This window comes from Aphis gossypii, chromosome 2 (assembly GCF_020184175.1).
Source record: "Aphis gossypii isolate Hap1 chromosome 2, ASM2018417v2, whole genome shotgun sequence".
Taxonomy (NCBI): domain Eukaryota; kingdom Metazoa; phylum Arthropoda; class Insecta; order Hemiptera; family Aphididae; genus Aphis; species Aphis gossypii.
In genome coordinates, this window is record NC_065531.1 from 58547641 (window position 1) to 58565986 (window position 18346).

The following is an 18346-nucleotide window of genomic DNA, read 5'->3' on the forward strand; positions in this document are numbered from 1 at the left end:
CGCGTACGGGTGGCATGGAGGAAACGCGAGCTCGCTGTATCGATCACGTCCTCGTGCGGGACGACGACGACGTTACCAGCTCGTCGGGCAGGCGAATGCCGCCGCGGGAATTGGAGCGTTTTATCGGTCGGCAGCACTGCTCGCTCCCATATCTCTGCGGCCGCTAGTTTATTTACCGATTTACCTCGTTTACGGCGATCGGCGTTTTCAGCTAATAACAAATACTGTCCAGATGAACACATATTGAGCTTGTGTTGAAACAATCGTTCGACTTGTGTGCCGAAGGAGTGCTGAAGACTGTAAAATCATAAATTGTTCCTCTCCAGCGCTTAAATGGCAGGAGAATTCTACTTGCGTTATTACATTGGACACAAAGGTACGTTGTTGAGGACTCTTCTTCGCATTTTTGTCGGCAGACTTCTTTAAACCGACCGATATTGAAAAAACGTTTCTGTTCCCCGACGTTTATTAATGTATTAATAGAAATATTTCTTCGTTGTTGTAAAGTGACTGGTCTCAAATTAATGTCAACCGTTCTTACTGTTGGCTGTTAAGATTTGAGAAAAAACTTGTTGTAATATTTTACCAGTTCTATTTGTGAGTCAAGGTTGGTCTGTTAAGACTTATAATAATAGTGGAATGTTTGTAGTTCACATGATGATGATATGACTTTATAATAAAACTGTTATAAATGTTTAAATACTTTTATTTTTTATCTGTTATGCACGACAGCCATAGGTTCTGTTGTAGCGATAACATTGTTTGTTCGATATCATAACATTGTTTTTAACCGTATTAAACATTATAATTGTATATTTCATTAACATGAACTATTAACTTTATTGTCATGTGAAATATGTGTGAGTTTTTTAATATGTACATTAATTTTTGATACACACAATCATACAACGGTATCAATTGATTTTATGATAATTTATTTGGAAGACAAATATATTTAATATTTATTAACATATTAGTATTTTGAAAATGTATTCAATATAAAATGTATTATCTATTTTTCTGTACATTTATAACTGGCATTATTACTTTTTTAGTATTCAAAAAACAAAGTTTATGTAATTAATACTATGTATATTATTAAACAAGAATATAGTTCTATAAGTAAATCAATATTTTAATTTTTTAGGAAAGTTTGGACATGAATTTTTGGAGTTTGAGTTCCGTCCTGATGGTAAACTACGATATGCCAACAATTCCAATTACAAAAATGATACAATGATCCGTAAAGAGGTATATGTTCATCAACCAGTAATTGATGAGCTCAAACGGATTGTTTCCGATTCTGAGATTATGCATGAAGACGATGCGCTATGGCCACCACCGGACAGAGTTGGTAGACAAGAGTTGGAGATTGTTATTGATGATGAACATATATCATTTACCACTTCTAAAACTGGATCATTATTAGATGTAAACACATCCAAGGACCCAGAAGGCCTTAGAACGTTTTACTATTTAGTTCAAGATCTAAAATGTTTTGTATTTTCATTGATATCATTGCACTTCAAGATCAAACCAATTTCATAAGGAGATTTTTTTGATAAATAAATTAAAATATTTAATTTATTGCTCTATAACAAAAAAAAAAAATCTAAATGTTCTTAAAAAGTGTGACCTAATTTTCAGTTTAATCATAGTATAAGTTTTAAATGTTTAGCTATTATTTTTCAACTTTTATACATTCATTAATTTAAGTTTTTGAAACTGTCAACAAATTAAAAAAAAAACACTGAATCATTTATACTGATTTAATATTATATATATTATTATTTGAAAAATACTAGTAATCTAAGTTGATTTAAAAGTTATTATTTATAAATATTGACAAATATTTTGATATATTCTCCATTTTATATTCATTACAAATTAAATAAAACAACAATTTCCAAACAGAATTAAAATCTTAATTTTTATGAATACCTTTATTATTAATATAATATTATACATATTTGACATTTTCAGATTTGTAGATTATAAAATGTTACGTATCGAAATACAGAAATAGTCAGTAGTACTATTTTAAATGTTTTTTTATGAGTATTAGCTAGACATTTTCTAATGTACTTGAATCATATTTAGAGTATAAATTGTAACTGGTATTTAATTAATTTTAAATTAATAACCAGAAAATGGTAATATGAACTAATTATAAAATATTTAGTTAGGTATATATGTAAAAAAACATGTATCTGACTAAAAAATTGTATTCAATGTATTGTTTATGTAAAGGTTTGTACAGTGTACATAACAAGTTAGTCTATACTTAAAAAAAATCATATTATGTTGGAATTATTAATTTATATTTCACGTATTATATTTAATATAAACTATCTGTTATTTATTTATTTTTATTCATTGATAAAATAAAATACCTATAATAACCCGACATGGCTAGTGCCGTGTTAAAACAGTCTACTATTTCAAAGTATGTGATTAAGAATTTTTTTAAATATTTAATGTAAATAAGTCAAAATACATAATTGCTCAATAGTAGTTAGTGTGTATTTAGCTAACTTTTTTCTTTAAAATTGTATACATTATTATTTGTTTAGTGATAATAATGATAAAAAAAATGTATTGATTTTCACAAAAATGTAATTGTAGAATGTATAGAATTTATGAATACTAGAGAATGGAAAAAATATTGGATTGAAAGAGTTTTAGGTAAAAAAATATTTCTCAACTTGTTGGTATTTTTATATAATATAATATTATAAATGCTCAATCAATCCCATTTCAATTTTAAGCTTGTGAATTGTAATACTTAATTTCTGGTATCTGTTTAGTTATTCTCACGAAGATTAGAGATAATCTCTAATCTTCATGGTTATTTTATTATCCATATTTTGAGATTTAAAATACAATTTTTATGAATTTGACGTTTTGAATGTACAAACTAATGTGGTGTTTGGCATTCAGTATTACAAAAATATAAACAATTGTACATATTATGTAATAATTAGGACTCGGATTTTAAAGGAGAATAAGCAACTAAAAAAGCTCACAATTATTTTAAAAAATCCAAAAAGAAGCATGTTTATTTTTTAATAAGTAAAAAAAAGGAATGACCAAAAATTATCATGGACTAGTTATAAAATGAATAAGAAAATTTGAAAAATTAATTTAAATTCTTTTCAATAAAAGAATTAATTACCATGTATTTCCCTAGATTTTCAGTATTGAAACTGACTATTGTCCGACAGAATCCTATGTGTAACAACAAACTCTACATCCACCAAAGTGATCCAGGCATACTTCATATAAGAAGTTTCAAATTAAAAACACTAAATCTTAAATTTTGAAATGGTCGATATCGATGTTACATGCATACTGTACTGACCGTATACGTACCTACTGCAGGTTATGCAAATCAATAATCCATCAGTTTAATACATTTAATAAACAAGCCGATAACGAAAACAATAATAATTCAATGTCCGCATTCTGGGTTTTTACATTTCTTATTTCTTATTATTTTTTTTATTTATTACAATAGTAGGTATAATAAACTTAAAAAAATTCATAGCTGGAATAATTGAAAAAAGCAAAAAAAAAAGGTAAAAATAAATTGATTTATTTGGAATCAGAATGACAAGAAACAAATTTATGAATAAAATTAGATTTCTATCTCATAAAAAAAAGAAGCATATGCTTTAAAATCCAAGCCTTAGTAATAACTAATAACCTTTGTTCCTCTAACTATTCCAATGTGACTAAACTTTGACTAAATAATCTGAAAGAGCATTTATTGATTTGTAGAAGTCATATGTAAAAACTAAAAGTAGGTATAACCTAGTTAGTTATAAATTATAATTCTTAATCCTGAATCATCATTGCATACCTACTTCTAAGTTAATTTAATTCAGCTATTTTTTTCTAACATTCATATTAGAAAAAAAACAAATAGAGATGATCTGGTACTTATAATATTTTTACTGAATAAAAGACTGTAATTTCAAAATGTAGTTTTATTATTATATATCCAATTCAGTATATTATGGATAATACTAAATACATATTATTATACTTAAAATGAAATTCGTATGAGATGGTTTTTTGGTTGCTTAATTTTATGTACTTACTGAATACATATTAGGTGAAAGATTTGCTATTTGGTCATTTGGGAGCTATGATGATACTATGATAGACTAAAGTCTATAATTTATATTATCCTTAGACTTAGCGTTGTTAACGTTTCTTTTATACAGGAACTGTTCAACTCATCGTTCCTTTAGCAGTTTAATAGAAATAGGAATTCGTTTAGTTCGTTCCTATATAAAAAAAAGGAACTAATTCTCCTTGTTCCTCAGTCAACAGTTTAGTATTTTAGTGGTATAATACATGGTTAATCGGTTTCATAACTATAAGTTATCAATTATTATCGTGATCACTAATTAGAACACCCAAGTCATACGCACGGTCTGGGCGGTCTTAGAAATAGGTACTATATACCTAAAGTCATACGTGAACAAAAATTGGTTGGAACTTTGGTAAAGTATCGTCTATTAGATTAAAAAAATACCTAAGTAAACGAGATTTTTTCCCCCAAATACTTTTAATTATCTATAATTTTACTAATTTTATAGTCAGTATAAATAAAAATTAATTTTTTTATGATTCCTAAAAAAAATTGCAGAAATTACATTTATTATCAATTATAATATCTGAAAGGGGGTTATATTTTACAGTTAGCCTACATCCAATTCACGCTTATACATATCAATTTTAAAATATTATTGTGCCAAGTCCTCAAAATTATAATTTTGGCTCTAAATAGGTCATATTGTCAGCTTATTAACTCCAACAAATAATAAACAAATAAATTAATAATAATTTATTTATCTGAGTGGTGTAAAATGTGTTTTTTTGGAGACTGAGATACGTCCTCAAATAATTAGGCTGAGACCTAAATTGAGTAAAAAAGTTTTAAAGTTAGGTATTTTTAAAAACATTTTTATATGAGGTTAAATTTGTGTGAAAAATAAATTTTTAATTATTACAATGATAAATAACAGTATAATATAATAAGTAATAATAATATAGTTATATAATATTTAAAAAATTCAATAATGAAAAATAAATACTTTATATTTTATTAAAATACGGAATCTTTACAGGTTTAAACTTTAATTCCTTTCTAGGCGAAAATGGAATATCATCAGATCCTTAAAATATAACATACTTAAATACTTTATAATATATTGGTGTTGTATTAATAAATTACAAATACTTGAGCCAATTATACATTACTTATGATTGTAAAATTATCATTAATTAATTAACCAAAGATTTCTTTTGTTGAGCCGCTTGTCGCCGCAAGTCAGATGGTATCATGGCAGTGAGAAATGTTCCTATAACGAGCGTTCCGGACAAAAATAAATTGGCTTTCTTGTCTCCAACTGCATCCAGTATCAATCTATAAACCAATGTGAAAATTATGCCAAATACTTGCACCACTGCATTTAACATTCCACTCGATGTTCCTTCAGACTCTGGGTAGGTTAGTTCGGCCGCTAATTCATATCCGACCGCTAAATAACCGTTCATAAAAAACCTGGGAATGTATAAACACGAAATTATATTTTGTTATTTGTTTACACATAAATATGATGAATATTTATTTTTTCACTTATGTACCCGAGTAAGATTGCTGACAGATACACAACGAATATGTATCCGCAAGACAATGTGAACGTGTAGACAATCATGCCGACTAATGAACAAGCATACACCACTAAAGTCGTCTCTCTAAATGTTTAAAATATTTTATATTAGCGTAATTTCACAGTGATATCATATAGGTAAACAAATAAACTCACTTGAAAAGATGAGTTCTGTCCAAAACAAAACCACACACTACTGAGCCCACCATTCCTGCAATGACGATTGATAGACCTATCCTGCCAACGTCCACCGTTTTGTCCTATAACAGGATAATTGTTATTTGTTATAAATTATAATATATAGGTACATAATATTATCTTATGAGTATACCAATGAATTGACTAAGCATCGGTAATTATTTCATAAACGAAATCGAATAAAGGTTTTCTGAATACTTACAGGGAAATATACTAATATAATTTGGTTGAGCAGGGTGGAAATGGCATAAAACGAACCAACATTTATGCCATACGACACTAATAACAAAAGGAATCCATAGTTGTTCATTAGTCTGAATAAAGACTTAATGAAGTTTTTTGGGTCGTTGTTACTGGTCGATCTCTGATTTGCTTGTGCCAAACTTGGTGGTAATGGAGGGGATGACTTGACGACTGTCAACAAATGAGATGATTATAATATGAGATATTGTGCTGGTGCTAATGAAAATATTTTACTGCAGCGGTTATTGCTAATTGCTAGGTGGTATACTGGTGTGACAGATTTTTAGAAAATTAACATGTCGTTAATGTTGTATGTCACCTATAAAGAATGGTTATGATTTTTCATTTTTAAGTTGAAAAATTGTATTTTAAGTTCTATCTGGACTTAAAATGTCTAAAGATCTAACTATAGCACGAAACTTCCTGAAAAAGTTTAAAAATCACAACATATTTTTAATGTAAAACGAAGCGCAGGTACAATAAATTATCATGTGTATTTGATGCGCGCTATGTGTAGACAAAGACAATATATTATTATATAATTTTTATTAATATACACACTGTTCACACCAATCACACCAGCACAAAGCAAAATAATAATATTTTGTAAAATATAATAACGAGCCAAAGTTTAAAAATAATACAAAAAAAAAAAAGGTTAAAAAGGGCGACTGATTGAGACGTAAAAATGTTATCAATAAGTTTTTTGTGCTTACAAAAGTATATTAATAAAAACACTAATGTCGAAATTATGGCTGTAGAGTAGTACATTTTTGACAAGCCCGAGGATATGTCGTACAAATCACCGCTGTCGTGAACCAGTAATGGTGGTAGCAAGAAGCCCAGAGCTATACCGAACTGAAAAAAAATCATGTGTTAATTAATCAATTACGTTGTACACAATACACATCGTTTTTTACGTTTACAGTAGTTAAATGGTACTACACAAACTAAAATTTATTAGCTGTACCCACTTAATATTATATAAATTAGGATTTTACCTGATTTCCAAACACTCCGATTGAACACGCTGTAGACACTTCAGACGGGCCAAACCAAACTGCTGCCAGACGTGCCGGTAAGTTCAATATGAAAACTTGCGAACTAGCCGCAATCGTCTGACCGATCATGGTCATATAAAATCTGTCTGGACTGGAAGACGCGACTTTAAACCAGGCACCGATCATCGTGCCGAATGAGCCGGCTACCATGGCTACACGAAGACCCTATATAAAACGAACATAATAAAACAATATTATAAAAAATATTATTATATAATCAGGTCAAAACGCGTTTAAAAACGATGGTCGAATGAAAGAAAAAACACAAAAATCGAGAAATTGTTTTATCAGATCTGAGATCCAAAACTTGGCTTTTTAAACCTGTGTTTTCACTATTTTTTAAGTGGGTTCGCTAATTATATATTTATGTATATTATTTATATATATTATAATTATAGCCCGGATTTATATGTTCTAAAAACCACAGAAATATGCACTATAAAATATGCAAAAAAATTCGATTAAAAAAAGTATTTTATTTTCATTATTTTTTTATATGTTTACATACAACTACCTATATACTATATTTATATGATTTATTTTTTATAGTATTTTCGGCATTTTAAATATAAAGAAATTCAATCGAATGAAAATTACGCGCACTTGGATCCCGAGTCTCGACAAACTTGACTAATATAATATGATTCACGAAAACCTACTCAATAACAGATTACCACTTGTCCCGATAAGACAATGAAGAAGGAATTAAGATTAAAGTAAATAAAATGAATAATTAATAAAATAATATAATAAAAAAATAATTAATTACTTCAATTAAATAATTATAATTTATTAAATTAAGGTCTCAGATAAGATAAAAAAAACAACTTCCTCAAATTACATGGGCTATAACTACTAAATATAATTATAAATACGTTATTTTAATTAAAATAAGCAAAATATTACATATTATGCGTTTAAAAACCGTATATACGCAATAAAATATCGTAAAATACAGAAATATGCAGTACATGTTAAGCAATGACAAAATATGCAAAAACATACAAAATACAATTTTATATTTCGGATCTATAATTCAGACTTGTAGCTTACCAAGCTATTTTTCGGACTATTTAGAAAACCATGCATATAGTTCGGGCTCTAATTGTAATATAATATTATATCAAATAGCAGTTAATCGTTTTTTAATTTGAAGATATATATAGGTATTTAAGTATTTTTGTAAAAAGAAGTATGGGATATAGGCCTGCAATGAATATTTATAATAATTAATTAGTTATTTATACGTCCTATATGTCTACTCATCTAGAATATGCGAGCCTAATTGTTTTTTTTTTTTAAATTTATAATTTAATATTATAGAACTTATCACAATCTTGCACCAATGTACATGAGTGGGTTTAAGTTGGAGACAGGTTCTTGTCTCCTTTGCAGGCCTAATAGCTAGGAGTTTTTTTAAAACAGTAAATGGTATTCCTTAACTATAATTTTCATAAAATTTAAACAAAATGTACCTGATTGTCAATGAATAATCGAATTAAAAACTATTTTTCTGCATTTTACTTTAATAGTTTAATACACAATATTAAAGTATAATTAAGGGCTCGTGAAACTATTAATTAATTTACGTGATTTTACCATGTAGACATTAAGATCATTGATCATTATTTGAAAACCAAATGTCGACTATTATTTTTACAAACTAATATAGGAGGTACTTATAAAAACATATTGTAATTATTGTATGGATATTAATTTATTGTAAACTAGTCAAATTTTTTTTTTTTATTGAGCAAATAGTGAGCCAAACAGTGAAGGAGTCTATATCTTGTCCGGAATCGTCGATAATAAGTGAAACAAATTTTTAAAAATTGCAAAATATTTTAAGTATTAACCTCATTAATTGTTATTTTGAATACCTATGAATCATTGGAATCGATCGTATTGTCAATTATACTTAAAATAATTATGGATTATATATTTACCTTTTTTTCTAGAATCCACGATGCCGGGAATATGAGTGGTATGTAAGTGACCATGTATACAATGGATGTGAAATCCACTTCAACGTTTGTCACGTCATAAAATTTAATAATCACATTAGATATGATGCTGTACTGTATCCATTGTACAGCATTGATCATCGAACAGAGGACAAATAGAATCAACATTAGCCATCGTCTTCTGTAAAGTTTACATTCTGTGACTATCGGCTGTACATTATTATTTCCGGTAACCACGCAATCCATCGTGCCGCCGGACATGATTTCTGTTCCTTAAAACCGTTCACCTCGATGCCATAGTTCAATTACAATATAATATTAAACTGTTAACAAATTTTTAAAAATTCTGTTTTAGATATTTTGTATTATTTGACATATTGAGTAATCTACGTATGTCAGGCGCATAATATGCAAAACAATTTTTCTTGTTGGGGGGGGGGGGAAATGAGAAGAGTTTAAGGATGTACATTTTCATACTTAAATAACACAAAGTTTAGTTATAAAAACCACTTTTTTACTCTACAAAAAAATGCATAATCTTTATTTATTTTTTTTGAAATTTCAGTGAGAGTCAGGGTTGACACCTCCGCTCTATGGCGTATTACATTACTACAATATTACTTTTTGTCAACATTACTGTAATTAATTGATTTGCGTTTATTTAAAAAAAAATGATTCAATATAAAATGAAAATAATTATTTAACTGCCATAAATATATTCCTAATCCAAAAGAAAAACATTTCGAATAACGTCTCCTCAATACTTTACATCAGAGCAATTTGTTATAAGCTTCCATTAATTTTGGGTTTTAAGTAGAATATAATATAGTTTATCTATTTAAATCCGAACATCGAATAAGTATTTTCAATTTTTTTTTTTTGTTATACATTATTTAAACAACAGCTATTTAATACTCAAATTATTGACGGTCAAAAGTAATTTTCTTATGTAATTATAACATTGCATAATTATTAGCTTATCTTTTTACTCTATTTATTACGTTAATTTAAATCTGTAACTATTAAGCTACCTATATATTTACTTTATTATTTATATTTTATTTTCATCATGCGATTGTTGAGCAGTTGAGCTATAATAACATAATAACTTTTGTTAGAAAAAATATAGAAATACATTTTATACGATATTTATGAATAATTAATTAAGTATAATATTTAACAATATAACCTATTAGAATACTCTAGTAAATTCCAAAACAAATAATAAGTAGTAAGTATTAATTTATCTCTAAAATACCGTTTTGTATAGATGTAACTTGTCGATGAAAAGTGAAGAAGTTGTAATATAATAATATAATATAAATACTTAAGAAATTGGTGGTATCGATTAAAGAAAGCACTAATTTAAAGTAACATTGCAAAAACATATAATATAGGTACATAATATTATGATATTAGGGGTATACACTTGTTTTATATTTGCGTTATTGTTTTGTAAACGTTTCTTGTTGTTAAATATAGGCACAAACTGCAATAGTGCGTGATTTAACTCATAGGTATTATTAAATTACTTGTTAAACTTTCAATTATATCTAACTACAAATTACAATTAATTAATAGAACTATAGAAAGCAGCATGTTGCAGATTTTTGATCACAATCATTTTTAAACTTTTATGTTATACCAATATTATATTATATACCATTTATTTCTGTTATTATAATTATTAAAAACAGAGAAAATCAGTCAATAAAATAATTTTTCTATTTGCGACATTAATGCTTTATAGAATTGAATAGTAAAGGTTGATAATAAAGGAAAACAATAGCCTCGACTCGCAGAAAAAACTATTATAAGTTACACCCCCAATATTGTGTTGCATTGTTTTCGTTTATTTGAAGTATGAATAATAAAGTAAGGTTTAGAACAATCTTTTTATGAAAAAAGTACTCTACAAGTTTCGAATTGTTTTTCTTGAATAATATGTATTTAGAAATATAATTTAGAAAAAAACACAATGTACCTATACGCTCTATATTAATAAATATATATAGGTAATGAGGCATACATTCACGAGACAAAACACAAGTGAAGAAAATCAACCATTGACAGAACTCTGGAATTTGATATATATAATAAAATATAATATACAAAGAAAAATGTATTATTTAAGGAAAAAAATCAATTGGTAGCTATTTATTTTTAGAGATTTGCAAGAAAATATTTATACCGAAGTAAGTGTTTAACTTAATTTTTATTGGTTTAAATATAATGCCTTATTCTAATATATGCAAGTATATATTTTTAATGATATAATGTTATTGTCAGTTTCAAAATACGTTTCATTAATTTCTATTTTTTTTCTATTAAGTAGTTTTTTAGTTGGAAGATATATACTATATTATACATTATATATAGGCCCAAAATATTTAAATACGTGCCACTTCTGATGCAACGATGCATATTAATTATTTATACAACACTATGTGGTTTGCTCTTCTGTAAAGCTTGTTCAGTTTTTTATACTTATCGCTTATAGAATAATATGTTAAAAAGAAGATTTTGGGTGATGTTTCCTTTTCGTAGTGTAAAGAAAATATATCTAAAACTCGTATATGCCTACTAGACATACCAGTTATTGATAATACTAGATTTTGAAGTATAAAAATTTGCATTGGAATTTGGAAGTTTCATAATACATTATATTATGTATATTATTGATACAAATCATTAATAATGATATAGTTAACCTGATATTTGAATACTTAAATAGTTTTAAAAAACGAAACAATTAATTATGTTGAATTAACATTAATTTACTATTAGGATATTACGTCTGAAAGGTAGTTGGAGCTATTTTCAGTTTAAAATATACATTTTATAAAATTATATTCTATTAAACGAATAAAATTCTAGATATCATAAAAGTCATCAATCACTTATTTAAATTTGTATAACACACGGCTTACAACATATTATTATCTATTAATTGTTTGAAATAAAATCATTTGAGTGTGTTTTGTGTAAGTACTTAATGATATAATATTATAAAGTACCTACTCATCAACTCACGCACACATATACAATTTTTAATCATCATTGAAATAATTTACCCGAATTTACCTAACCTCAATAGGTATTTTTATTTTTTATTCAATATACAATTTAGGTTCTAGGTATATAATTATTTATAATTTTATAAGTGCATAGAGAATAAATACATTTAGATAATCAAGTGCAATGTTGAAATGTACATTGATGAGCCAATTGCATCGGCCAACGGCCACTCGTAAACAAAACCTTTGTGTGATGGATGACTTCTGTTATTTTCAATTGTATAAGCTGTTGACCTCGAAGTTCAAATCCATATTGAGATTATTTTATTGATTTTTAAGAATTAACGTGTTTCAGTTAATGTTTAAATGTGATGTTTAGGCGTTAAGCTGATAATATATTTTAGTTGTTAGTACATCATGTATTTGGATATAATGAAGTAAAAGTAGGTACTTCAACACTTAGAGTAGTTAGTTTAATTAATTTTAAAAGCGTATTTCATCTCATCTATCATGGGGTTAATTTCTGACAAATTAATAAGTTAAATAACTTTTTAATTAAAAAAAAAAAAAATATTAAGAATAATATTTAGTAAATAATTAAAAATTGGTCTGAAAAACTGGTTAAGTGGTTAGACTACATTAGTAACCAATATGTAATTTTGACAAACCATAAAAAGTAATTTATGTTTTCAAAGGATATATTTTATTTTACTCAAATAGACGGAAATACGGTCAACACCGTAACGCCGAGATGAAAATTTTAAATTGAGATTTAAATTTCGACGGATGCAAACACTTCAAATTTGAATGTGGGTAAATGGTAAAACATGAACAATTTATGAATTATTATCATACGTATTATAAAAAAGACCTTCATTTAATTCAATTTTTATGGGAGGAGTTTCCGTGCAGTTAATTTGCAATACCATGTATTATTCACTGTAAAATTATCAGGACGAATAATCAGGAGACTAAACCGTGAACTTTAAATTATTAAATAAATATTGATTTCTATAGTTTATGCACATTATGCGTGAAATAAAAATTGTAATATTTAATAGTTTTTATCACACAGATTATATTAAATATTTACATACATTCATAATGATTTTGGATGAATTTAAATAGTTCATACATAGATACAAAATTGTGCAAGTCATATTAAAAGTTTATAATATGAACTAAGCACATCAATTAAAATTCTTACAGAATTAATAAAATAGTTAGTTATAGTTTTTGTTTATATAAAAATATACACTTGAAAAATGTTGAAAACTACATATTTATTACTTACTAAGACAAAAAAGTTGTTTTTGGTCATATTATATTAAAATAATGATGATTAAAAATTAAAATAAATAAAAACTATCATTTAGAATTTAGATAATGCTCGTAACTACGATGTAGATAAATCTCCATGTATTCCATATATTCCAATCTCCATATTGTGCAAGAAACATAATATTATATTCCATCACATGATTCTATAATCGCACGTGGTCATGGATGACCCATTGTTAGACATTATTTAACTAATAAATAATTTTTATTTTAAATTTCGACTGATTTCTTTTTAAATTGGGTTTGTGAATTGTTCTAAATTTATAATTTTATCGATATTTGTATAGTAAACATATACATGTAATTAATTTAAATTTTCAATTATTTACCTATAATAATTCCATGGTATTTATAATAGTAATCTATTAAAGGTTGTTGTATTATTAAATTGAAAAAAATAATTTAAATACATAGTTTTTTGATTTGCATATCTTAGAAATTGCACGTATAAGAATATACGATTTTGTAGAAAATAGGCTGTGAAGTCTGGGTAGGTATATCGATAATTACAAAATAGAAAAATATCTGGAGTTATAAATAATACAGTTTTTTTTTAAATTAAAATTTTCATTTTTTATGATAATTAAGAACAAATTATTAGTTTTACGATTCAAAATTATAAATTATACAAATAATTATTATCAACAGGGTTGTCGTTGACATGTTATAAATTTATAGATTATAATTCACTAAATGTCACTTTATTCAATATTGATTTAATAATATAAAATATGAAATAAAATTAATGTCGTAATGTGTATATATATTGTTTAAAAATATTTGAATAATCAATAAAATAATGAACCGTTTAATAAAATATAAATTGTTTAATATTTTATTCTTTAAATGAATTACATCTTTTAATATACGTTATAAATTAAGTTTAGAATTTTTAATATATTTTTGTAATAAGGCGAGGAATGAGTTTATAAACTATATACCATTAAATGGATTTAAATTTTAAGACTAGAAAATTTATTAAAAATAAGTACCATTATCTCGGATAGAATGAAAAAAATATTTAATTGCCACGTCCAGTACTATTATACGTAGAAAGATAAATTAGTAAACCATTCTATATAGGAATTTCATTTTTATAGATAATAAATTAAATATAATAACCAAATTACGATCAAATAGTGTAAAAATATGTTGTTCGTTTATCTTTTTACGGTTTGTTGATCTTGTCATCCTAACAGATAAGCATTATAGTTTATTGATAACAATATTATAAGAAAAAATACATGCGTTTATTATAAAAAGTATTAGTTGTCCCGCGATAATTTGAAAATAAGAGAAAACCTGCATATCAATAAAGTTTTTTACTTGGTTTTCTGTATACCTTCAGTAAAACAATTCTAAACCCAAAGGATTAAGGAAACGATAGTCAAATAGTTTTCATAATTAAAACCACCAAAGAAATAAAATAAACTTAACAAATTACTCACGAAGATCAACATTTTAATAATGAATGCCGTGTACCACAACCACCACCAACGTAGAGCGCTGAACAACTATCGTTGAATACACTGTATGAGATTCAAATTTCAAATATATAATCAAACTACCAGTTAAATCACTCGAGTCATAGGTAAAACCTACTATTATAGGTAAGTATAATAATCGTGTCTGATTATCATAATATATGTTTACATAATACTGGCCAGTCGGTGTATAATATAGAATATGATCGTTTTACGTTCACACAGTTATCACTTATCAGATGTTTTTTTGTATTTAATACGAACTTTTTTTCTAAGGAGTAATTTTTTTTTTCACTAATACATCGAAGGGTAGTTGTAGGTACGGTACGTTGGTGGCGATGTGAAAGACGTCGTTCACCGAGCCCTGAGTGTTGCTACGCAGTACCACGACTGCGTTCGATTTGGAAATGGTTTAGAGTCCATTTTTCGTCGGGAAGAAAGATTTAAACATTTCGCACGTAAAACGAGCACATTCGCGGACTATAGACAACGGCATGAGACGAAGATACGCGATAAATTACAGCAATTTTATCGCGACAACAGACGTCAATATTTATAAAACCGTTGAAAACTGTACCATAAATCGTTATTATAATTTTGGAGGTATAAGGAGCACTAAATGTTGAGACGGTTACATATTTTAGGCACAAATTTTCGTGGCGTCTCCAACAATTCTCCGCGTGCGCGCACCACGAACCAAATAATAGCATGCACAAGCAAAACAATAATATATATTATTATGCCCACCGAGAGCAGTGCGGTGGCGCTGTAGGTATATATTATGACACAGAAAGTCTTACTCGAAGCGCTAAAAATAATTACGCGTCCGCTGCACGGCGCAACGTCTCGCCCGAAATTCGACTATCAAACAGTATCAACCGAGCATCATTGCTATTTAGTATTTACTGTTGATAATTCATTATCATCATCTATAAAATCACGCGTTCTCATTGAACGCCAAATTCGTTTGTGTATTTAAAAATTGTTTGTTTATCGAACAGTTATTAGTGATAACTTATTATTACCAATTACAGTACTGCACAGTATGCCAAAATTATAATTAAAAGTAGGCACATATTACATATACAATGTACCTACCCGGTATCGTGATAACAACGGATTTTCGAAATCAATTTGTACGAAATGTATGCTAATAAAAATTAAAAAATTTTTTTGGATCGTCGGTGAATAAAAACCAATAAAACATTATATTATCGACGTACCCGAGAGATACGGGACTTTAGAAGCAGGTACGCTAATAATATTATTATCGTGTACAAAACAGTGAAAATAACGTTTTAATTTTAAATATTAATTGTTTACCTCGTTAAAATAATAAAAATTTAACACCTATATATCGCGTGCGCGCGTTAAGTCCAAAGCCGGTGGCGTTCGACGGAACAGTACTGTCGATGTTGAGACGAACGACCGGCGTGATTTACGCAGACTGCGAACGCGTACACGACGACGACGACGACAATAATATATTACAATTATTATATAATTTACTATTATTAGGTATAAATTATAAAATAAATACCGGTTCTCCGTTGCACTCCGGCGGACGCTGCAGCGTTGTGGGTGACGTGATGACCGGTGCAGGCTCTCCCAATGTTGTGCTCCACTGGCGGCGTGCGTTTGCCGACTCCCGGGCTCCGGCGACGACACTGAAACCGGTTCGGCGGCGGCGGCGCGGCGGCGGAATCGATGACGTCGCGTGTCTGCCGATCGGCACCGCGTCTCGGGATTGGACGCGGACTTCGATGGGATGCGCGCGCTACAGCTCGCCGGCCCGTTCAGGTAGAGACGGCAGTCGACTCGCCCGGCGGCAGCGATTCCGCGGTTCGCCACTCGTTCGTTCTCGCGTAATCGCGCGACTTGTTGATTAAAAAATATAATTTAATATCTGTACCTACCGCTGTTGTACGCGTTACTATCGCATTATTTCACCCGAAGAATATAATAATATATTACTGTATCGTAGTCGCAATCAGTCATTGCACCTTGAAAATCGGATCATATTTTATGAATATTACCTATATGTATAATAATTGAAAAAAATATCGGAATAACCTTTACGATCCATCACCAAATTGAATAATGACGACAGTTGTAGTCGTAAGTGTACCGACTAGTACGGTGTACGATACAGCGATGACGATGAGTTTAACGTACTCACGTCAATAAATCGACTTAGCATATTATACGTAGAAATCAAAATCACAAAACCGACTAAAAACGATGGTACGACGTACTCTAAAATAATACACTAAACGGAATACGGAAATGCGGAATGCGCATCGTATTTTGTTTCGTCTGTCTTCGACGATTCCACCACGTGGAGGGGTAGAATTAGGGTACTATGTATATATAAAAAACACACGTTTTCGTGGTATCAGAGCGACTAGGTTATATTATTATATTGTATGAATTTTATTCTTTTATGACAATATACATACATATGTATTATAAAGTAACAATAAAGATAACACAAATAATAAATAATATAACGCTCTACTATTATGTTTCTACCTACGCAGTACGCACTGCGACCGCTGTGCAGGGGTTCGTGTCTCACACAGACACTGTTTCGATGCCCGTTTCGAAATCACGTTGTTGGGTAATGGTACCCACGCGACACGCATTTTCGTGTTATGAAATTGTTCTATATTGTGTGTATTTCATTTGACGCGTAGTGGACGAGCTTCACAACTATATGTGTATACGATTATGCGAGTACGAGTACACAATACACGCATGGCCATACTACGCCGCATCACGTGACTACAGCGTACCTGTCTGTAAGGCTGTACTTCATTATACTTATATTTTATAAATAAGTATGTAAGTATGTTATAACTTATAAGTTTAAAGGTCGTTTACTGTTCTGGTCTGGTCTGGTCAGTCTAGTCTGATGACCGATGATCGAAGACGGGTTCATTACTCTCGCGATGATTTTCATTCCACAATTTTATTAGTGAAAGCTACACTGACTATAGGCACTACTATTTACAGAAATAGAGGTGGCCCTGTTCACTTTGAGGTCCTTTATACCTAAAAAGATTGGTAAAAATTAAAAACAGGGAAATATTTAAACAAACAAATTATTTATAGCTTACAACCAAATACAAATTTATTCGTAAATCACAACTATTTTTTCAAAGTAATTATACAATAGGTACATGTTTTTCTTGTTATTTTTATTTTTATTGCGAATTCAGCAATAATGTCTTCATTATTATTGACTATTGTTACATTATGATTGGTTTTCATTTATGACAAAGAGTTTAATTTATCTTATGTTAAAGAGGAAAAAAACGATAGTTTTTATAAATGTTTAAATACTTTTAAACA

At 28.3% G+C, this 18346-nt stretch overlaps 2 protein-coding genes across 4 annotated transcripts; one reads left to right on the plus strand and one right to left on the minus strand.

Moving 5' to 3' along the window:
• The first annotated feature begins 129 nt into the window (after positions 1 to 129).
• Positions 130 to 2362, plus strand: LOC114125096 (protein mago nashi homolog). Its single transcript, XM_027988591.2, has 2 exons — positions 130 to 376; positions 1148 to 2362. Exons 1-2 carry the CDS (start codon positions 334 to 336, stop codon positions 1546 to 1548), a joined length of 444 nt encoding a protein of 147 aa, XP_027844392.1. The 5' UTR covers positions 130 to 333; the 3' UTR covers positions 1549 to 2362.
• A 2729-nt stretch (positions 2363 to 5091) lies between these two features.
• On the minus strand, positions 5092 to 16835 carry LOC114125083 (feline leukemia virus subgroup C receptor-related protein 2). Of its 3 annotated transcripts, none has more exons than XM_050199027.1 (8): positions 16533 to 16835; positions 9133 to 9473; positions 7127 to 7351; positions 6842 to 6983; positions 6085 to 6296; positions 5841 to 5944; positions 5659 to 5769; positions 5092 to 5575 (listed from the first exon to the last, which is right to left on the minus strand). In XM_050199027.1, the coding sequence occupies exons 2-8, from the start codon at positions 9409 to 9411 to the stop codon at positions 5296 to 5298; spliced, it is 1353 nt and encodes a 450-aa protein (XP_050054984.1). In that variant the 5' UTR covers positions 9412 to 9473; positions 16533 to 16835; the 3' UTR covers positions 5092 to 5295. The 3 variants fall into 3 exon arrangements, with proteins under 3 accessions (XP_050054984.1, XP_050054985.1, XP_027844378.2); XM_050199028.1 differs by lacking the exon at positions 16533 to 16835 and adding an exon at positions 16316 to 16336; XM_027988577.2 differs by lacking the exon at positions 16533 to 16835 and adding an exon at positions 14957 to 15116.
• Positions 16836 to 18346: the final 1511 nt, after the last annotated feature.

Coding starts and splice junctions, on each gene's coding strand:
- LOC114125096 (XM_027988591.2), top strand. CDS start 334: ATGGCAGGAGAATTCTACTTGCGTTATTACATTGGACACAAAG. Junction 377..1,147: donor TTATTACATTGGACACAAAG/GTACGTTGTTGA, acceptor TTAATTTTTTAG/GAAAGTTTGGACATGAATTT.
- LOC114125083 (XM_050199027.1), bottom strand. CDS start 9,411: ATGTCCGGCGGCACGATGGATTGCGTGGTTACCGGAAATAATAATGTA. Junction 7,352..9,132: donor CGTGGATTCTAGAAAAAAAG/GTAAATATATAA, acceptor CGTTTTATATAG/GGTCTTCGTGTAGCCATGGT. Junction 6,984..7,126: donor TCGGAGTGTTTGGAAATCAG/GTAAAATCCTAA, acceptor ATTTTTTTTCAG/TTCGGTATAGCTCTGGGCTT.